Here is a 23,044-nt window from a genome sequence, read left to right on the forward strand (position 1 = left end):
GAATGAGGACTCGGTATCGCATTGCCACCAAGTGCGCCTGTCGTAGGGCAACCATTCAAAGGGCTGGATTCGTCGCGGTGACCGGAGGCAGACACGTCACCTTAGGGGGCTCTATGACGTTGGCACTTGGGGCTGGCTGGCCTGGAATAATCTGCAGCATCGGAAGGCTGAAGCATCCTCTCCGAAACCCCTGCTCCACAACAGGAGCCCGTTACGTTTTCAGCAGTCATTCTATTCAGTCCACCAAATGCGAATAAAATCGTAATTGCACCATTAAGCCCAACGTTAAAAAATAACAGGAAATGAAGCTATCTTAAGAACAGCCCCCAGCAACACAGCCGGCAATAATTGGGCGTCAATAATCCTCGAAGCAGATGACTATTTTGGGTCAACTCCTCATTACTCAGAACAGGGCCAAAAAGAAGCTTTCTGATCATTTCAAAGCATTTTCCTGCCATCCATTGCAACTAACAACAATTCAGTGTATTTGATCTACCCGCCCCTCATTTCCTTCCTGTACTAATTGGGTGCTTTTATTTTCTATTTTTGATCGGTCCTTTTTAAATGGATCATTTTCCACGCTCTCTTCATGAGGTTTGCTCACCCACCTTACGCTGGCCACTCCACACACCAATCCCCTGCCTGAGAGGGCAGGCCTGGGGCCTTCTCCCAGGCCTTTGGTTCTGCGACTGGTCCTAGATTCTCTTCCTTTATCTTATTTCTTTTTATCTTCCAATCCTGTGCATTCCGATGTTCTTAACCTTGTTCCTATCAGCACAGGAATGCTGTTCTACTGAAGTTCCTCATCAGTTTTATGAACATAAGAACATATGAAATAGGAGCAGGAGTCGGCCATTTGGCCCCTCGAGCCTGCTCCGCCATTCAATAAGATCATGGCTGATCTTCTATCTCAACTCCACTTTCCTGCCCTATCCCCATATCCCTTCATTCCCTTAATATCCAAAAATCTATCGATCTCTGTCTTGAATATACTCAACGACTGAGCCTCCACAGCCCTCTGGGGTAGAGGATTCCAAAGATTCACCACCCTCAGAGTGAAGAAATTTCTCCTCATCTCAGTCCTAAATGGCCGACCCCATATTCTGAGACTGTGACCCCTGGTTCTGGACTCCCCACAGCCAGGGGAAACATCCTGCCTGCATCTACCCTGTAAGAATTTTGTATGTTTCAATGAGATCACCTCTCATTCTGAATGTGTTCCACACGTGGCTGCTGATTACCCACAAGGGAAGTTGGTTGCCCCTGTAAGCGCCCCCACCCCGCCCCCCCTCCGCCCCACCCCCAGTCTCACACTTCCACCATGCGAACCTAAGCCTCCGGCACATGGTTTCATACAACAGACACACGGCGTTACTTTTATCTGCACTGTAACACATTCCCATGTCCCCCACCACCACCACCATCTAGGGGTTGCCAACCCTCCAGGATTGCCCTGGAGTCTCCAGGAATGAATCTCCAGGACACTCGCAGCGGGCAAAGCCAGGAGAAAAATCATAGTGGGTTTTATTTTTAATTTACTTGGAACACTTGAAAAGAGGCTGTTTGACTGACGATCAAGAATCATCCAATCAAGTAATGAATAGTCTATTTGCTTGGCCGATTGGCCGTGGGATGGCAGCGTACCGCAAGTACGGACATGTTGGGCGACCAATGGCGGGAGTGTGTGTGGGGGGGCGGGGCGGTCGGAGGCAGGTCACATGATGGCATCTCCAGGAATATGTCCAACCAGAGTTGGGAACCCTGCCACCACCATAAGCACCAACCAACACCAGACTTAACTCCCAAAACTTCGGGTTAAAATGTGTTTTGCCTTCTATCTGTGCAATGGGATTGGTGATTTGTAGGGATAGATTCACACAGAAAGGATCAAAAGAACTTCATGGGACAGGATGGGTGGAAAACTGTCTAAAAAGGTTTAAGAATTGGTGCTAAATCTGCTTGACTGGTAATGTGCATTTAAAATTTACTGGGTCAACTCAGTTGCATCTTTACTCAAAGGTCCAGGTGGAGACTGTGGCAAATGTAAGGTGCACAAATGTAGTGGAGAGGAAATTTGTGTGTAAGTAAAATTTTAAAGGATTTGGACGATTGAAGGGGAGTGTCACAAAGTGCAGACAAAGAAATGCTGAAAGCCTTTAGAAACGCTCATAACAGGGGCATCTAAAGGCATTAACAGCCCTGGCCGTGGCTGAAGGTGCTGGGGATCAAGAAGTGACAATTAAGGCAAAGGGGGCCTATATGGGCAGTCTCTCGGCCATGGCGGAGTGTTCTGTCACCAGCTGCCTGACCCAAAACCTCAGAAGACACTTATCCACAGCCAGTGGCAGATAGGTGCAACAATACCTGCAATAGGGTAGGCGTAATCTTGGGGTGTGTGTGGCCAATCTTGGAGTGGGTGTGGCCGATCGTGGGGTGGGTGTGGCCGATCTTGGGGTGGGTGTGGCCGATCTTGGGGTGGGTGTGGCCAATCTTGGAGTGGGTGTGGCCGATCTTGGGGTTGGGTGTGGCCGATCTTGGGGTGGGTGTGGCCGATCTTGCGGTGGGTGTGGCCGATCTTGGGGTGGGTGTGGCCAATCTTGGATTGGGTGTGGCCGATCTTGGGTTGGGTGTGGCGTAATCTTGGGGTGGGTGTGGCCGATTTTGGGGTGGGTGTGGCCAATCTTGGAGTGGGTGTGGCCAATCTTGGTGTGGGTGTGGCCAATCTTGGGGTGGGTGTGGCATAATCTTGGGGTGGGTGTGGCCAATCTTGGATTGGGTGTGGCCGATCTTGGGTTGGGTGTGGCTGAATCTGGGGTGGGTGTGGCCAATCTTGGGGTGGGTGTGGCCAATCTTGGATTGGGTGTGGCTGAATCTGGGGTGGGTGTGGCCAATCTTGGGGTGGGTGTGGCCGATCTTGAGCTAGAAATAACTTTAATGCAGCAAAACCAATTTTTTTTGTGGCCCTTTAAATGTATTTACCTGTACCCCAGACACCCAGACAATTACAATGGGCGTTATTTTATGTTGCCTTGGGGGGGGGGAAAGTGGAGAAAGATACGGATAACCTCAGAAAGGCAATCCCATGCCATTTAAATATTATAATGATGAAGCTCCCACTGCTTGAAGCAAGAGCTTCTGTCACTTGCCTCCTCGCCCCCTCCACCGCCCCCCAGAAATGTACGTCAAATACACTATTGAGATGGACACCTGTCATTATGGGTTGCTGCCCATTTTCCTCATCGGAATACCCTGAAAACAAATGCTAAGAGGGTGTGCCAACGGGAAAAGCGGCCACGATGGTTTATTTGCTACTGGGCTCTTGAGGGCGGTGATGTCTCGGGAGGCCAGCAAGCCAGAGTTGAATAATGAAAAATCAAGGAGAGATTAATTTTTTTTTACCGGAGTCTAGATTTGCCTTTGGGGAATAAAGAAGTATTTATGTCAAGTTTTCCCTCAGGAGACTTAATGAGGGGTGCGGGTAGACTCCATGATAGGGTACTTGTCCGGCCACACGGGCCATTCTGTTTCCATGGTTTTCATGGCACCATAAGATGGGGATAAATGTTTGACACCCATCTCCTTCCTGTGGTGTATGTAACCTGTTCCACCTTAAGAGAACTACCTTAAGAGATGTACTACTTTCTCTTGGCTGCTGTATACTGTAATACCGGTGGTGACCACACCGGTATATAAACGTTGTGTAGGGATTTGCTGGGCAGTTCAGCCCTGACCTGTTAAAGTTATTCTTGTGGTCTGTGTCCAGTGATTTATAATAAGCATAACTGGGACACACAGACTTAACAGTGGCGACGAGTCCGATCTTACCCTGCGGCAGTTTTACATCTAAGGCAGCTTCGTCCTCAGAACGGGTGTCGAGAAGAGGCATCCGCCCTCATCATCCTGCTGAGCACCATCGCATGGGAGGCATCGAGAACCCGGGTTAAAAAGAAAAATTCTGACCACGAAGCCCTCCATCAGCGACAGGCAGTGATCATCCCTTCTACCACGGTGGTGGGTAAGCCGATCAGCGACACGAGCAGAAAGTCGGCCGCGTTGACTGTGGAGTGGGGGAGGGAAAACGGAGGAAAAAGGGCGGAGAACTCGACCACGGCCGGTGAAAAGGGCCGGGCTGCAATCGAGGCCGAGAGGCGCAGCGACTGGGGCAGCTTAAGGCACGAGAGCCGCGGAGAACTCAAACGCAGCCGGTGTAAAGGACCGGCCTGCATGCGGGGCTGAGAGGCGCAACAGCAGGGGAAGCGTGAATGCCCACGGGAACCACGGGGGAGTAAAAGCAGCGTCGGGGAATTGAGAACCGCTGGGGAGGCGAGAACGGCAGCAGCACGGCAATCGCCATTGCAGCCAGCGGGGGAAGAAGGCAAACGCGGGAATCCGCCATTGTAGTCGGCGGGGGAAGAAGACGAGCGCGGGAAAGACCGCCAAGCACGGGAAGCCACCATTTTAGTAGGCGGGGGAAGAAGACAAGCGCGGGAAGCCGCTGTAGTGTATGTACCTTTAAGAGCCCCTGTGTACTGTAATACCGGTAGTGACCACTCGGGTATATAAGCCTGTATAGCGTCTTGTATCTTTTAATTCAGCCCTGACCTTCGACTAGTAAAGACCTGTTAAAGTTATTCTTGTGGTCTGTGTGCAGTGATTCATATTAACCATAACTGGAACACACAGACTTAACAGTGGCGACGAGTACGATCTTACCCTGCGGCAGAGACATATCCAAGGCAGTTTGACGGGCGTCGAGAAGAGGCATCCGCCCTCATCATCCTGCTGAGAAAAGACTCGGGTCTGAAGAGCAAGGAAGAATCCTGACACGAAGCCTTCCATCAGCAACAGGCAGTGATCATCCCTTCTATCATGGTGGTGGGTAAGCCGATCAGCGACGAGCAGCAAGTCGGCCACGTTGGCTGTGAAGTAGGGGAGGGAAAAATGGAGGATATAAGGGCGGAGAACTCGACCACGGCCGGGGAAAAGAGCCGGACAGAAGTCGGGGCCAGAGGCGCTGAGACTGGGGCAGCGTAAGGCACGGGAGCCGCGGTGAATGCAAACGCAGCCGGTGTAAAAGACCGGGCTGCAAGCGGGCTGGGAGACGCAACAGCGTCGAGAGAGAGCGCGACCGCGACCGGTGAAAAAGGCCGGGCAGCTACCGAGGCCGCGAGGCGCAGCGACCGGGACAGCGTAAGGCGCGGGAGAAAATTAAAAAAATAAAAAACCGCGGAGAACTCAGCCGCAGCCGGGGGAAAGGACCGGACTGCAAGAGGGGCTGGGAGGCACGATTTGAGAACCGCTGGGGAGGACGAACGCAGCAATACGGCAATCGCCATTACAGCCAGCGGGGGAGAAAGGCAAACGCGGGAAGCCGCCATTTTTGTAGGCGGGGGAAGAAGACAAGCGCGGGAAACCGCCATTTAAAAAAAAAAATTAAAGAAAAATTTCTTTTTGTTTCTCAAGAAGATTGCGAGGATGCCTAAGCGTGGTAACATCAACGATTTCGATCCCGATGTTGAAGATTGGGCCACGTATGTAGAACGCATAGAGATTTATTGTAAGGCAAATAAAATATCTGATGAAGATAAAGCACTAACCTTACTAAACTCAATGGGTGCAAAGACATACGGGCTATTGAAGCATCTTCTATCACCAGCTAAACCGGCGGATCAGGCTTTCGCTAATATTGTTGCTGTCCTGAGAAATCATTTGAACCCCACACCGCTGATGTTAGCGGAACGATTTAAATTTTATGCGAGAACGCAACTGAAAGAGGAAAGCAACGCGGAGTATTTAATTGAACTGCGTAAGCTAGCGAAATACTGTCAGTTTGGGGAAAGACTGACAGAGGCACTGAGAGACAAATTCGTGTGTGGATTGTCGAAAGAAGGAACACAAAAGCGGCTGCTTGAAGAGAATGATCTTACACTTGATAAGGCTGTCACTATTGCAGCATCGCACGAAGCCGCAGCGAGAGGCACTGCGGAAATGCAGCTGAAGGCAGCGGTACTCAGCGTAGATCAAATGGCTTTGGGTACAGCGAAATGTTATCGTTGTGGAAAGACAACACACGATCAGAACCAATGCTGGTTTAAAAACCAGGAATGTAGAAAATGTGGCAAGCTTGGTCACATAGCTAAAGTATGCCGGTCAGGAAAGAAGACCAGCAACAAAAAGTCACCGCAGGAAAAGTGCAGAAAGGTACATAAGGTGGCTGAGAAGAGTTCGGATGAACAGAATTCGGATTCAGACTCCAACAGCAAGGAACTGCGTAGTCTGAGAATTCACAATGTGAGTAAGGAAGCTGACCTACAAACTATCTGGGTCACACTGCAGATAGCAGGAGTCCAAGTGAAGATGGAATTGGACACCGGATCGGCGTTGACGGTCATGAATAAGCAAGATTACAAAAGGTTATTCACACATATTCCCCTACGGGATACGGAGATAGTATTGCAGACATACACGGGGCAAAGAGTATACCCCATCAGAAAGATAAAAGTCAAGGTGATACACAAGGGCAAAGAACACCAAGGAATGGACTTATATGTACTACCTGAGGGAGGTCCACCACTTCTGGGACGGGAGTGGATCAGGAAAATAAATATGGACTGGCACTCCCTAAAAGCAATAACGGTAGATTCCGGAAAAAAAGATGTCAAACCTGAACAATTGTCCAGAATATTGGATGAGGCTAAAGAGGTGTTCCAACAGGGACTGGGAACACTGAGAGGAATTAAGGCAAAAATCAAGATTGCAGAACATGCAAACCCAAAAATTTTCAAAGCCAGACCGGTACCTTATGCGATACGACCTGCTGTGGAAGCTGAGCTGGAAGGGCTAGAACGTTCAGGAGTACTGTCTAAGGTGGACTGGAGTGAGTGGGCCACGCCCATTGTTCCCGTCATGAAGCGTTCATCGAGTAACAAGCCAGGGGAACCGGGGAAGGCCCGCATCTGTGGAGACTTCAAGATCACAGTTAATCCGGTGCTTCACACGGTGCAATATCCGCTTCCGCGGATTGAGGATATCTTTGCTTCATTGTCTGGCGGGAAACACTTCACCAAGATAGACCTGGCGCAAGCGTACTTACAGATGGAAGTTGAGGAAGAGTCGGGCCAGTATCTCACAATCAACACGCACAGAGGCTTGTATCGATATAATAGACTGGTTTTTGGAGTGGCTTCGGCTCCAGCAATTTGGCAGAGGGCCATGGAGCAGGTATTACAGGGAATTACAAGCACTCAATGTTACTTGGGCGATATCCTGATTACAGGAGATGACGATGAGGAACACCTTGCAAATTTGAAACTGGTGCTCACCAGATTGAAGGAATATGGACTTCGAGTTAATCGCCAGAAATGTGAGTTCTTTCAGAAACGGATCTCGTACTGTGGTCATGTCATTGACCAGGAGGGGCTGCACAAGTCACCTGACAAGATCGAAGCTGTTGTGAAGGCTCCCGCTCCGGAAAATGTATCCCAGTTGAGGTCGTTCCTAGGGTTGATTAACTATTACCATAAGTTTCTGCCAAATCTATCCACGGTGCTGCACCCGCTCAATGCTCTTTTGCAGAAAGAAGTACCATGGAAGTGGAGCGAGGACTGTAAGAAGGCCTTTCGCAAAAGCAAGGCATTGATCACCTCAGAGGAAGTGTTGGCTCACTTCAACCCAACGCTACCTATTCGTTTAGCTTGTGATGCTTCTCCTTATGGTATTGGAGCAGTACTCTCACACAAGTTGCCAAATGGCTTGGAAAGGCCAGTCGCATTTGCATCCAGATCATTGATCTCCGCTGAGCGCAACTATGCTCAGATAGATAGGGAGGCTCTCAGCCTTGTGTGGGGAGTAAAGAAGTTTAATCATTACCTGCAGGGCCAGAAGTTTACACTGTTGACAGACCACCAGCCGTTGGTATCCATATTCAACCCTAAAAAGGGCGTTCCCATTATGACAGCGCAAAGGCTACAGAGGTGGTCCCTTTTCCTAGGGGCACACCAATATGACATAGAATACAAAGGATCAAAACAGCATGGGAATGCTGACGGTTTATCGCGCCTACCGTTGCCAACGGTAGAAGAGGCGCCTACAGTGGACCCAGTGGAGATGTTCCACTCAACCATAGTGGAATGTCTACCAGTAACAAATTCTACCATTGAAAAGGAAACGAGAAATGACCCGACTCTCTCACGAGTCTACGATTTAATGGTGAAGGGATGGCCAGCACATGGCGAACACTGTTGCCAGCATTCTCGCAAAGAAGAGAACAGCTGTCAGTGTGCCGAGGAACCTTGATGTGTGGATCCAGAGTGGTGATTCCACCCAAACTCCAGTATAAAGTGCTAAAGGAGCTTCACGAGGGGCATCTGGGTGGAGAGAAAATGAAGAACCTAGCCAGAGCGTTTGTGTGGTGGCCAGGTATCGATGGAGACATCGAAGAAATGACCAAGAGCTGTCTAGGATGCCAGAAGGTCCAAAATGCCCCACCACAAGCCCCTCTACATCCATGGGAGTGGCCCTCATCTCCATGGCAAAGGGTACATATCGACTTTGCTGGTCCATTTATGGACTCAATGTTCTTAATCGCGGTGGATGCACACTCCAAGTGGCCGGAGGTAATAAAGATGTCCTCCACCACCACGGAAAAAACCATCACAGTATTAAGGACCATATTTGCCAGGAATGGGCTGCCGGAACAGATCTGTTCTGATAATGAACAGCAATTTGTGCCCGAAGAATTCAGGAAGTTCTTAAAAAACAATGGGGTTAAGCACTACACGTCCGCCCCATACCATCCCGCCACCAATGGATTAGCTGAAAGGTTTGTCCAGACCTTCAAGAAGGCCATAAAGGCCATGGGTAATGAAGACATAAATCTACAACATAAGGTAGATAACTTCTTGTTTGCGTACAGGAATGCAACACATGTGGTTACAAACCAAACTCCCGCCATGATGATTTTCAATAGAAGACTAAGATGCCGGCTGGATTTGATCAAGCCAAACATCAGAAGGGACGTAGAGAACCGGCAATTTCAAGGCATGAATGAAAGGCCAACTAGAACCTTCCAGATAGGTCAACAAGTTTTGGCCCGGGACTACCGTACCGAGAAATGGCAGCCTGGAACTATTTTCACACGACTAGGACCGCTGATGTATACCGTGGACATTGGTGAAAGCATAATAAGGCACCATGCTGACCAGATCATAGAGTCATCCAAAAAGGGACAACCTACACCACAACTCTATACGCCTAATGATGAAGCAGAGATACCCATAGTATCTACCTCCGATCCGGTGATACTGGAACCAGATGAACCCGACACTGGCATTCAAGCCGAATCGACCTTGCCAAAAGAACCTACTACACCACCGAAAACTACTACACCACCGAGGCGTTATCCGGACCGAGTCAGGAAGCCTCCAGAGAGACTGACTTATAATTGATTAACTGCAGCAAATGTGTAGATTATTGTTCTTGTAAACATGTTAATTAATGATTACTTAAAATGTTATGTACTAATTATCTAAAAGGGGAGGAGTTGTAGTATATGTACCTTTAAGAGCCCCTGTGTACTGTAATACCGGTAGTGACCACTCGGGTATATAAGCCTGTATAGCGTCTTGTATCTTTTCGTTCAGCCCTGACCTTCGACCAGTAAAGACCTGTTAAAGTTATTCTTGTGGTCTGTGTGCAGTGATTCATATTAACCATAACTGGAACACACAGACTTAACAGCCGCCATTTTGAGAAAAAGAAAAATTAAAAAACTTGCAAGGATGCCTAAACATGGGAACATTAATACCTTTGATAGCGATATCGAAGATTGGACCACGTATGTAGAACGCATGGAAGTTTATTGTAAAGCAAATAAGGTACCAGATGATGAGAAAGCACTAACCTTATTAAGCTCAATGGGTGCGAAGACATACGGGCTATTGAAGCACCTTCTATCACCAGATAAACCGGCGGATCAGACTTTCGCGAATATTGTTACTGTCCTGAAAAATCATTTAAACCCCACGCCGCTGATGATAGCGGAACGATTTAAATTTTACAGAAGAACGCAGCTGAAAGACGAAAGCAACGCTGAATTTTTAATTGAACTGCGTAAGCTATCAAAGTACTGTCAGTTTGGAACAGGACTAGCAGATGCGCTGAGAGGTAAATTTGTGTGTGGATTGTTAAAAGAAGGAACACAAAAGCGACTGCTTGAGGAGAACGATCTTACGCTTGATAAAGCTGTCACTATTGCAGCATCGCACGAAGCCGCAGTGAGAGGCACTGCGGAAATGCAGCTACGGTCACCGGAACTCAGCACCAATCAAATGGTCTTGGGTACAGTAAAATGTTATCGTTGTGGAAAGACAACGCACGATCAGAACCAGTGCTGGTTCAAAAATCAGGAATGCAGAAAATGTGGCAGGCTTGGTCACATAGCTAAAGTATGCCGGTCAGGAAAGAAGACCAGCAACAAAAAGTCACCGCAGGAAAAGTACAGAAAGGTACACAAGGTGACAGAGAACAGTTCGAACGAACAGAAGTCAAATTCAGACTCCAGCAGTAATGAACTGGGTAGTCTAAGAGTACACAATGTTGGTAATGAAGCAGACCTCCAAACAATCTGGGTCACACTTCAGATAGCAGGAGTCCAAGTGAAGATGGAATTGGACACTGGATCGGCATTGACGGTCATGAATAAGCAAGATTACAAAAGGTTATTCCCACATATTCCCCTACGGGATACGGAGATTGTATTGAAAACATACACGGGGCAAAGAGTATACCCCATCGGGAAGATAGAGGTCAAGGTGGTCCACAAGGGCAAAGAAAGCTGAGGAATGGACTTATATGTGCTACCTGAGGGAGGTCCACCACTACTGGGACGGGAGTGGATTAGGAAAATAAATATGGACTGGCATTCCTTAAAAGCACTAACGGTAGATTCCGGTAAAAAAGATGTCAAACCTAAACGATTGTCCAGAATATTGGACGATGCTAAAGAGGTGTTCCAACAGGGACTGGGAACACTGAGAGGAAATACAGCAAACATCAAGGTTGAAGAACATGCAAACCCGAAATTTTTCAAAGCCAGACCGGTACCTTATGCGATACGACCTGCTGTGGAAGCTGAGCTGGAAGGGCTAGAACGTTCAGGAGTACTGTCTAAGGTAGACTGGAGTGAGTGGGCCATGCCCATTGTTCCCGTCATGAAGCGTTCATCGAGCAACAAGCCGGGGGAACCGGGGAAGGTTCGCATCTGTGGAGATTTCAAGATCACTGTTAATCCGGTGCTTCACACGGTGCAGTATCCGCTTCCGCGGATTGAGGATATCTTCGCTTCGTTGTCTGGCGGGAAACACTTCACCAAGATAGACCTGCCGCAGGCGTACTTACAGATGGAAGTTGAGGAAGAGTCACGCCAGTATCTCACGATCAACACGCATAGAGGCTTGTACCGGTATAATAGACTGGTTTTTGGGGTGGCATCGGCTCCAGCAATTTGGCAGAGGGCCATGGAGCAGGTATTACAGGGAATTCCAGGCACACAATGTTACCTGGACGATATTCTGATTACAGGAGATGATGATGAGGAACACCTTGCAAATTTGGAACTGGTGCTCACCAGATTGAAAGAATATGGACTTCGAGTTAATCGCCAGAAATGTGAGTTCTTTCAGAAGCGGATCTCGTACTGTGGTCATGTCATTGACCAGGAGGGGCTTCATAAGTCTCCTGACAAGATCGAAGCTGTTGTGAAGGCTCCCGCTCCGGATAATGTATCCCAGTTGAGGTCGTTCCTAGGGTTGATTAACTATTACCATAAGTTTCTGCCAAATTTATCCACGGTGCTGCACCCGCTGAACGCTCTTTTGCAGAAGGGAGTACCATGGAAGTGGAGCGAGGACTGTAAGAGGGCCTTTCGCAAAAGCAAGGCATTGATCACCTCAGAGGAAGTGTTGGCTCACTTCAACCCAACGCTGCCTATTTGTTTGGCTTGTGATGCTTCTCCATATGGTATTGGGGCAGTACTCTCACACAAGTTGTCAAATGGCCTGGAGAGGCCAGTTGCGTTCGCATCCAGATCATTGACCTCCGCTGAGCGCAACTATGCTCAGATAGATAGGGAGGCTCTCAGCCTTGTGTGGGGAGTAAAGAAGTTTAATCATTACCTGCAGGGCCAAAAGTTTACGCTTCTGACAGACCACCAGCTGTTGGTATCCATTTTTAACCCTAAGAAGGGTGTTTCGGTGATGACAGCACAGAGACTCCAGAGATGGTCCCTTTTCCTAGGGGCACATCAATATCAGATCGAATTCAAAGGTACAAAGCAGCATGGTAATGCTGATGGGCTGTCGCGCCTGCCACTACCTACAGAGGAGGAGGCACCGACGGTTGACCCTGTTGAGTTATTTCACTCGACCATCATCGAATGTTTATCAGTCACCAATGCAAGTATTGAAAGAGAAACCAGGAACGACCCGACACTGTCCCGGGCCTACGAAGTGACAGTGAAGGGATGGCCAGCACATGGTGATCCACTGTTACCGGCATTCTCAGCAAGACGAGACCAGCTGTCCGTCTGTCAAGGAACATTGATGTATGGAACAAGGGTGATTATTCCTCCTAAGTTAAGAGAGAGAGTTCTAAAGGAACTGCATGAAGGTCATCTGGGGGGAGTCAAGATGAAAAGCCTTGCTAGGGCTTATGTGTGGTGGCCGGGTATCGACCAACAGATAGAGGATCTGACGAAAAGCTGCTCAGGGTGCCAAAAAGTGCAAAATGCACCTCCGATTGCACCGCTGCATCCATGGGAATGGCCTTCAACCCCATGGCAACGTGTACATATTGACTTTGCTGGTCCATTCATGGACTCCATGTTTTTAATTGCGGTGGACGCACATTCTAAATGGCCAGAAGTGATTAAGATGACTACCACTACCTCGGAAAAGATGATCGCGGTGCTAAGAACGATATTTGCAAGAAATGGATTGCCAGAACAAATATGTTCAGACAACGGACCGCAGTTCGTGTCAGAAGAATTCCAGAAATTCATGAAGAAGAATGGGGTGAAACATTATACCTCTGCCCCATATCATCCGGCTACAAACGGGTTGGCCGAGAGATTTGTACAAACGTTCAAAAAAGCAATAAAGGCCATGAGCGAAGATCAGATTCCACTACAACACAAGGTGGACAAATTCCTACTGGCATATCGAAACGCCACTCATGCAGTGACAAACCAAAGTCCTGCCATGATGTTCTATAACAGGAGGTTGCGGTCCAGGTTGGACTTGTTAAAACCAAATGTGCAGAGGGAAGTTGAAAACAAACAGTTCCAGCATATAAATAACAAGACCACTCGGAGTTTCGAAATAGGACAACCAGTGTTAGCCCGGGACTATAAAAACGAGAAATGGCAATCTGGAACAATTCGGGCCAGACAAGGACCCCTGATGTACACGGTAGATATTGGTGAAAATGTAATACGGCGTCATGCTGACCAACTGGTAGAATCGAGAACAAGGGTCGAACCCAGGGTTACGGCAGAGACAACCGTGGAAGAAGTTAGTGAACCTGAAGCATCTACCTCAGAAGTGAATGTACCTGAGGATGATGTCCAATCCATAAGAGATCAACTAGATGAGTCACCCCAGCAACGAGAATCAGAGACCCCTGAAAGGCGTTATCCAGCTCGAATCAGGAGGCCTCCTCAGAGACTGAATCTTTGAACTGTTTTGCATGAAGTTGTATATATATATATCTATATATATGTTATTATGTTATGTTAAATGGGGATATAACTGTTAAGCTAAAAAGGGAGGGTTGTGGTGTATGTAACCTGTTCCACCTTAAGAGAACTACCTTAAGAGATGTACTACTTTCTCTTGGCTGCTGTATACTGTAATACCGGTGGTGACCACACCGGTATATAAACGTTGTGTAGGGATTTGCTGGGCAGTTCAGCCCTGACCTCCGAATAGTAAAGACCTGTTAAAAGTTATTCTTGTGGTCTGTGTCCAGTGATTTATAATAAGCATAACTGGGACACACAGACTTAACACTTCCCTTGTTCATCAGGACTTTAGTCGCATTTTCGTATCGGCTTAACTTCAACCTCACGCTAACATAGCGATGGTGTAACTAAATTAAACCTTTTTTTTCATCGTACAGTCACTCTGGAGTCCCCTGTTCCTTGTATCCACTCAGTGGGCCCCCACAGTTTTAACAGCGCTCCGTTCAATATAAACCATCTGCCATGCAGTCTACTGCACAAGTGGGGATAAGTATTTGAACTGGTTCTGGCATTGGTCTTAAACCCACAAGAAAAGAGTGGTTTAAAATCCAATAGGAACCTATTGCTGTACCCTCCCTGCTGAAGTGGAATGTCTCGCATTATAAAGTTAAATCCCTTGAGTATAGACGATTAAGGGGTGATGTAATTGAGGTGTTTAAGATGATTAAAGCAGTTGAAATTATTTCCTCTGGTGGGGGGGGGGGGGGGGGGAATCCACAACAAGGGGGCATAACCTTGAAATTAGAGCCAGGCCGTTCAAGGGTGAAAGGCAGGAAGCACTTATTCACGCAAAGGGTTAGTGGAAATCTGGAACACTTCCCCTCCCAAAAAACGGTTGAGGCTTATGTTATGGAAGAGAATTAAGGGATACGTAATCAAGTCGGGTGGAAGGAGTTAAGATACAGATCAGCCATGATCTAATTGAATGGCGGAACAGGCTCGAGAGGCTGAATGGCCGGCTCTTGTTCCTATGATGAGAAGAGAGGGACAAGCGTGTGCCAGTGTGTTATCAGTACCTTACTGAACATCTGCCTTCCCAACCGGAAGGCTGGGAGTATGAGTCTCAAGCTGCCTCCCACTGTTGAGCGTCCGTTCACCTATAGATGGAGCACCACACTATGCATGAAGGGAAAAACTGACTATCCTCATTCTGGCTGATTACAGAGTGACGTTGATGACGGTTGCAGGATCAAGTTATGTCCTCGCTGACTCAGCCAGTTGTGGTTCCTGGAGGGTAAAAAAAAAAGTGTGTGGCGGGGGGAGGAAATTGGGGATTTAAAACTAAAATTGACTTTTTAATTTGTTATAAGCAATTGAAACTTGGCTTTTCTGTTCATCAGGTCACGATTGAGGTAGTGGATGATCCTCAGGCGGAAATTGAGATGGATCTCCTGAAGGGTAACCGAAATGACTGGTCCATCTCCTCGGCAGAATGGCTGTCCCACAAAGACATCTTCTGGCCCTTGTTTTGGGAGTATCCCGACTCGACCGAAGTCGGCAGCTTGGATTCCACCAACGGGATGGATGGCGACGACGAGGATGATTATGTTGTGGAGTATGAGGGAGAGGATACGTTCCTCGGCACCTTGGATGGAGCCTGGGATAGGAACTGGCCTTCACAGAAGAGCTGGTCCTCCAAGGAGAAGTTTAACTATGGTGAGTCTGTTGGAACAAGCGTTTCCGGGCATCTACCTTTCACTTGCAGCGTATATCGAGGTAAGGAGGCATGACACGGATCGGGAAGAGGACAAACTTCCATTGTGTAGAATGATCGTGTCAGAGATATATACAATTCCCATTCCCTCTCTCCTTTCCAAGCAGGGCTACCAAATTAATGCCAAATTTGAGGTTAGCCGATCCATGGGCGGGTGGGGGGGGGGGGGCGGGGGGGTGCGGGGGTCATCCTAACTGAATCCGCTCGGCGGGAGACTGCCAGGATCGGATCAGGATCAGGATCCCGTTTTACACTCTGCCTGATTTTACTTTCCATTGAAGTCCGATCCGATCCTATCAGTTGCCCACTGGATGGGTTGGCTTTATGTGGCCCTATTACAATCTTAACATCTATTGAGGTTTGGTGGCCATATGTGCGAGTTGGTTTTAGTACCTGGTCATACGGCCCACCAGCTGGCATCCCTAACCTCCTATCTCCTCTAGGTAGCCACTCTGGAGGTTATTTTTGCCTGTGCCTTTCCTCAGCACTCCCCGATCAAAGGGGATGATTTTTTTTCTGTGTGCTAAGTCTAGTGAAACTGTAAATGTATTCAAGATTTTGCTACACTACAATAGTGCCGACACTTCAAAAGTACTTCATTGGTTGTGAAGCGCTTTCGGGTGTCCTGAGGTCATGAAAGGCGCTATATAAATGCAAGTCCTCTCTCTTTCTCTCACACACTAAGTACAAAGGAAATCTTTCTCCCACGAGATCATGAGGGGATCCTAATCCTAGACCTTGACCAATGCTGCTCCATAGCTGGTTTGCAGGAGGTGGGTGAAAGTAGGGTTGCCAACCCTCCCGGATTGCCCTGGAGTCTCCAGGAATTGAAGGTTAATCTGCAGGACACTGCTGCAAGCAACACCCCGGGGAGAAAAATCATAGGGGCATTTAACAAAACCTCAAGACTTTTGTTTGTTAGTTGTAAAAATATTGGAGTCAAGAAAGAGAAGGCAGTCAAAAATCATCCAATTGGCGTGGGAACACGTTGCGCCGTGAGACTGGACAAGCTGGGCGACCAATGGCGGGAGCGTGGGGGTGGGGCAGTTGGCAGGAGGAGGTCATGTGATGAAATCTCCAGGAATACATCCAACCAGAGTTGGCAACCCTAGGGGAAGGTGGCACTGATTGGCCCCTGGACTTTTATCAATGGTTGTAAAAGTTGCCAGGAATCTTTGGCGCTACCTAATTGCATTCCTGAGAGTCCTGCGTTTCCCTCTTGATTGACAGGCAATGGTGTTTGATGTGTCTCCCGGGCTTGTTGAGTGGCATTGCTTTGTTGTTGGTTCTCTGGCGATGGTGTTATTCCTGGGCCTCAGAGGTTTGATGTGTGTCTTTAGATCTTGCTGATGACTTTGTCGGTCCAGACTTTACTTGTAGGTAACTGGTAACAGATTCTTTGTATTGTGATCATTCTCAGTGATTTCAAAAGGTTTTTGTCTGTTCGATGTGCTATGGCAATGTCATTTTTTGGCATCGTAAACATTACGGGTTCAGCACATTCAATTTTCAGAAAATTGGGTGGTGGTGCAGAGGGATCAATAATGTTAGTTTGAACTTGTTTTACGTTCTTTGTCATCAAAGGTTAAACAAAAAAGGAATAATTTTACCTTCGTCATTTTGGCCTCTATTTATAAACTAGGTCTTCAGTTTACTGCTAGGGCAGTCTGTTTCACACTGGTTGCCTAATTGTGACACTTTCAGGTACTGATTATTAAGGGATGTCTTTAACTAATATACACAACAATAACAACTTGCATTTATATAGCACCTTAACGTTGTAAAACATCCCAAGGCGCTTCACAGGAGCGTTCTAAAACAAAATTTCACACCGAGCCACATAAGGAAATATTAGGACCAATGACCAAAAGCTGGGTCAAAAAGGTAGATTTTAAGGAGCGTCTGAAAGGCGGAGAGGTCTGGGGAGGGAATTCCCGTGTTTAGTGCCTAGGCAGCTAAAGGCACGGCCGCCAATGGTGGAGCGATTAAAATCGGGAATGCACAAGAGGCCAGAATTGGAGGAGCGCAGAGATCTCTGAGGGGTTGTCGGGCTAGAGGAGGTTATAGAGATAGGGAAGGGTGAGGCCCTGGAGGGATTTGAAAACAAGGATGAGAACTGATATGAACCAGTGATACTTTCTGAAGTGTGGTGTCGACTGGTTGGCTTGAAGCAATCCATGACTAGTAGATGCTGGACGGGACTGATTAATTCCTTTTACCTGATCTGATTATTGTAACTTGAGCTTTAGTTTACTTACTTTAGGATATTAATGTGATCAGACCATCCACTGTTGTTAGTGGTGTCCTTGTAAATCCTTGTGACCCAATGTCACTAGCTACTGGTCTAGACCAAAATAGAAGCAAGGGAGTATCGAAAAATTTTCTTATTATACCAATGGAGAAACTGGAGGGGCATCTTTCAGTGCGAAGGACTTTCCCTGTTTGGTATTATTGATGAGCAAATCTACCCCATCTGAACACTTCCATATCTAAAGGAGCCATGTATCCCTGAAATCTGGTCTTGCCTAGTCCCTTCTTGCAATCTAGTATACTGTATTCGCTGCTCACGATGTGGTCTCCTCTACATTGGGGAGGCCAAACGCAGATTGGGTGACCGCTTTGCGGAACACCTCCGTTCAGTCCGTAAGGGTGACCCCGAGCTTCCGGTCGCCTGTCACTTTAATTCACCGCTCCATTCCCACTCAGACCTCACCGTCTGCGGCCTCTTGCATTGTTCCACGGAAGCTCAGCGTAAGCTCGAGGAACAGCACCTCATCTTCCGATTAGGCACTTTACAGCCTTCCGGACTCAATATCGAGTTCAACAATTTCAGATCATAACCTCGACCCCTATTATATTTTTATATATTTTTTATCCACACTTTTGGTTTGTGCCTTTTCTTTTTTTCTCTCCCACATGGCAGCTGTCTTTCACTCTGCCAGCGCATTTCACACTTCATCTAGAGCCAGCCTTTGTCTCTTTACCTGTCCTATTACCATCTCGTCTCGCCTTGAATATCTCTTAATGTCTCTTCACCTCTCAGACCTTCCCTTTTGTTCTTTCATCCCCTCCCCCATTTCCCAGCCCCCAAACTTGCTTTTTCATCCGTTTCATTTCCTGCTTTTTTCTCAGTTCTGACGAAGGGTCTTCGACCTGAAACATTAACTCTGTTTCTCTCTCCACGGATGTTGCCTGGCCTGCTGAGTTTTTCCAGCGTTAATTGATTAAGGTGATGGAACATTTTTGTTGATGACGTGAATCGTGGCACTGGTACACCTTTGCAGCTCACCTCCCCGTTACCTGTGATACTTGGTAGACGTGTTGTTCAATTCAGTAGATCACCTGGTCTCCATCCATGGGAGTCAGTGCTGTTCCTGCTCTTTCACTCGCTCCCCAAGCAAGAGAAAGCTTCCAGCTTTGGATAAATACTTGAAGAGGAAACATTTGCAGGGCTACGGGGAAAGAGCAGGGGAGTGGGATTAATTGGAGAGCTCTTTCAAAGAGCCGGCACAGGCACGATGGGCCAAATGGAACCCTTCTGTGCTGTCAGATTCTATGATTCTAAGTTGCATGGTTTGGGAGGTTTGGAAAGAAGTTTAGGTTGTAGAGAAGGAAAATTACATTTCCAGTTTGGATGTCGACTGATTAACTGGGCTTTGTTCCTTTTCCAAGGATTCTGTAACTCTGCCGTAAGGCACACTGCATCTGTTTCTTTCTCTTGTTGGAGTTCTTCCAGTATTGAAATATTGAAGGCAGTTGCATGTGCAAGAACTCCAGCTGCTTCTTCAATCCCTTAGTGTAGGGTTGGGTTGGGTGTTCCCTGGGGGGAGGTGGGGTGGGGGTTGGGGGGGTGGAGGTCCTGGGGCTGGTGTGGGACTCGTCGCTGGAGCAAGGGGAGAGGAAGTTGCAAGTGAAGAAGGGGAAATTGTTCGGGGATGCCTGTTGGGGGAGGAGAGAGTGAAGCAGGTTTTATAGTGAGGCTTCCAGAGTGCTGATATAAATGAGAATGTTCTGTTCCAACTAAAACACTTTGGCACATAAGATCCATGTGGAATATTCACTTGCTGTTCGTAAACACTTGTGTGTTCACCAGATGGTGAGAACACCAAATGTGCTCTTACAGATGGTGAACCTCGTATTCTGTGCGGGGCTGTGTATCAATAAGCTAATCTACGGCGTCAGCCGTGGCTCAGTGGGCAGCACTCTCGCCTCTGAGTCAGAAAGTTGTGGGTTCACAGTCCCCACTCCAGAGACTTAAGCACAAAAACCCAGGGTGACACTCCCAGTGCAGTGCTGAGGGAGTGGAGTACTGCACTGCCGGATGTGCCGTCTTTCAGTTAAACCGAGGTCCCCGTCTGCTCTCTCGGGTGGATGTAAAAGATCCCGCGGCACTATTTTGAAAAAGAACAGGGGGAGTTCTCCCTGGTGTCCTGGGCCAATATTTATCCCTCAATCAACATCACTAAAACAGATGATCTGGTCATTATCACATTGCTGTTTGCGGGAGCTTGCTGAGCGCAAATTCTGTCACATTTCCTATGTTACAACAGTGACTACACTTCAAAAAGTACTTCATTGGCTGTAAAGCGCTTTCAGACGTCCTGAAAGATGCTATATAAATGCAAGTCTTTCAATCTTTTTATTGGTTGCACCTATGTCCTGTTAGGCCAGCTCTCTCCTTATCGTCTCAAAGTATTCCATTCTTCCTTTCCACTAGCGCATGTGATTCTTTGTTGTCTCTGCATAGTTGTGCACAAAGTTCATTTTGAACCACCAGTCTAGCAGGGCAGACATCTGCCCCATCGCTAAACCGTTAACAAAACAAAAAATCCTCAAGGCGCTGATATTTGGAATGTGGGATATCGTCTGCCCTGCAGTACGAATGTACATAGAAACATAGAAGATAGAAGCAGGAGTAGGCCATTCGGCCCCTCGAGCCTGCTCTGCCATTTAATGAGATCATGGCTGATCATCCAAATTCAGTACCCTGTCCCTGCTTTCTCCCCATATCCCTTGATCCCTTTAGCCTTAAGAAATATATCTAATAAGAAATATATCTTAAGAAATATATCTAATATATTCAAGAAATAACTCCTTCTTGAATATATTTAATGAATTGGCCTCAACTGCCTTCTGTGGTAGAGAATTCCACAGGTTCACCACTCCCTGGGTGAAGAAATTCCTCCTCATCTCTGTCCTAAATGGCTTACCCCTTATCCTTAGACTGTGACCCCTGGTTCTGGACTCCCCGCCATCGGGAACATTTTTCCTGCATCTAGTCTGTCTAGTCCTGTTTCCACAGAACTGGCGGGCAGGAAAAGACCAGCTGGACCATCAAGCCTGCCCACCAAACCATAATGACAAGAGCATCATGACTAAACACTTTATACGCACCCAGCCCCTCCCTCCCACCCACCATCAAGCCTGCCCCCCTTCCTTACCTGAGGAAGGACGTTCTTGCCATGGAGGGAGTGCATCGAAGATTCACCAGGCTGATATCTGGGATGGCAGGAATGACATATGTTTCTATGTTTCCCGCAGATGTGCCACCTCCAGGCAGGGTGTTGCAGCGAGACAGGGTGCCCCAGAGGGAGTGGACGTCACAAAGAGATCCGCTGTCCCAGAGCACTGTGCCACCAGACAGCCGCAAGAGCTGGCTCTTAACTGACCCCGAAAACACACGTGCCGCTCCCACAGCTGCTGTCGGCCTGCAGGTTAATCGCTGCTCACTTCAAAAGACTTAGGGGTTGGGTGGGGTGGGGGGGGGGGGAAGAGTTCAATAGACTCTTCAAACTAGTCATTGAAAAGCTGTCAGTAAAACCCAGCTGTTAGTGTTTACTGAGCATTGAGCAATCATGGAAATCAGTAGCTGCCCTGCTCCTTGGAGCTTGTTTATTAGCGCTTGTTAATCATTCGCTTTTCTGGCCTTGTAGAAGTAAGCCAGATGTGGGGAAATTCCAGAACCATTACGCGGGCAGAGACTTGGTGACGTCTTTTCCAACATAAAACTAGTCATAAAAGCATCAACTTCATGTGAAACAGGGCGAACCACCAATATTTGAAATTTATCAAACACACTTCTTCCAGGCTAAGACAACCTGCCACGGCGGCGCTCGCAGTACGTCCGCGAATACCGCATTTTACGAGGGCAGAGGCGTCGCACCATGGAACGCACAATATGTTATTTTGCTGCCAAGGTGGTGCTGTGCCCCTTTAAGGCCGCCAAAGTCTTATTGTGGTTCAGTAAACACAGGCTCAGGTCAATCAGAGTGTTGTTCGGTAAGGGAACTGTGCAGATTAGAATCTGATGGTCAGTTTCAGGCTGAAGGATAGAAATGGAGGTCAGAAGCGACCAGCATTTTAAGACTTGTTTTCAATCTGTAACAAAGCATTGCATCTGCGCGTGCCCGATGTGCTGGGCATGGGCACTCCTGCCATAGAACCCTATCTATAGAGAGAGAAACAGGCGGGAGCCTCACTAATCTTTGCAGAACGGGTTCCCAAGACATAGTTAGGACCCCAATGCTGTTTTGAAGTCTTTTGAGCGACACCCGCCCATGGTAAATATACCCACTATACTAGAGCAGCAAATGGCCAAACCACCATAATTTAAAGGGATTGCTAGGAGCTGGTCTGGATGTTCAATATTTGTCTTTACAAGTATTGAAATGATCAATGTGAGATATAGAAATAAAATGTATGTGTATTTTTGTGTGTTTTTTTTTCAATTCGTTTATGGGATGTGGGCGTCACTGGCAAGGCCAGCATTTATTGCCCATCCCTAGTTGCCCTTGAGAAGGTGGTGGTGAGCCACCTTCTTGAACTGCTGCAGTCCGTGTGGTGAAGGTACTCCCACAGTGCTATTAGGTGGGGAGTTCAGGATTTTGACCCAGTGACGATGAAGGATTGGCGATATATTTCCAAGTCAGGATGGTGTGTGACTTGGAGGGCAACTTGGAGGTGGTGGTGTTCCCATGTGCTTGCTGCCCTTGTCCTTCTAGGTGGAAGAGGTCGCGAGTTTGGGAGGTGCTGCCAAAGAAGCCTTGGCGAGTTGCTGCAGTGCATCTTGTAGATGGTACACACTGCAGCCACGGTACGCCGGTGGTGGAGGGAGTGAATGTTTAAGGTGGTGGATGGGGTGCCAATCAAGCGGGCTGCTTTGTCCTGGATGGTGTTGAGCTTCTTGAGTGTTGTTGGAGCTGCATTCATCCAGGCAAGTGGAGAGCATTCCATCACACTCCTTACCTGTGCCTTGTAGATGGTGGAAAGGCTTTGGGGAGTCAGGAGGTGAGACACTCGCCGCAGAATACCCAGCCTCTGACCTGCTCTTGTTGGCACAGTATTTATGTGGCTGGTCCAGTTAAGTTTCTGGTCAATGGTGACCCCCAGGATGTTGATTCCCCCAGGGGATTCGGCGATGGTAATGCCGTTGAATGTCAAGGGGAGGTGGTTAGTCTCTCACTTGTTGGAGATAGTCATTGCCTGGCACTTCTGTGGCGTGAATGTTACTTGCCACTTATCAGCCCAAGCCT

At 47.8% G+C, this 23,044-nt stretch overlaps 1 protein-coding gene across 1 annotated transcript in view; it reads left to right on the top strand.

Annotated features, from left to right (window-relative positions):
* Positions 1–23,044, top strand: part of LOC147109078 (isthmin-2-like) — a 97,885-nt gene that overhangs the window by 38,378 nt on the left and 36,463 nt on the right. The window contains exon 3 of the mRNA XM_086002664.1: positions 15,139–15,454. Within this exon, the coding sequence (XP_085858790.1) occupies positions 15,139–15,454 (316 nt within the window). The remainder of the gene's footprint in view (positions 1–15,138; positions 15,455–23,044) is intronic.

Source organism: Somniosus microcephalus, chromosome 12 (genome assembly GCF_052327205.1).
Source record: "Somniosus microcephalus isolate GS21.2 chromosome 12, FLI_Smic_1.0, whole genome shotgun sequence".
Taxonomy (NCBI): Eukaryota; Metazoa; Chordata; class Chondrichthyes; order Squaliformes; family Somniosidae; genus Somniosus; species Somniosus microcephalus.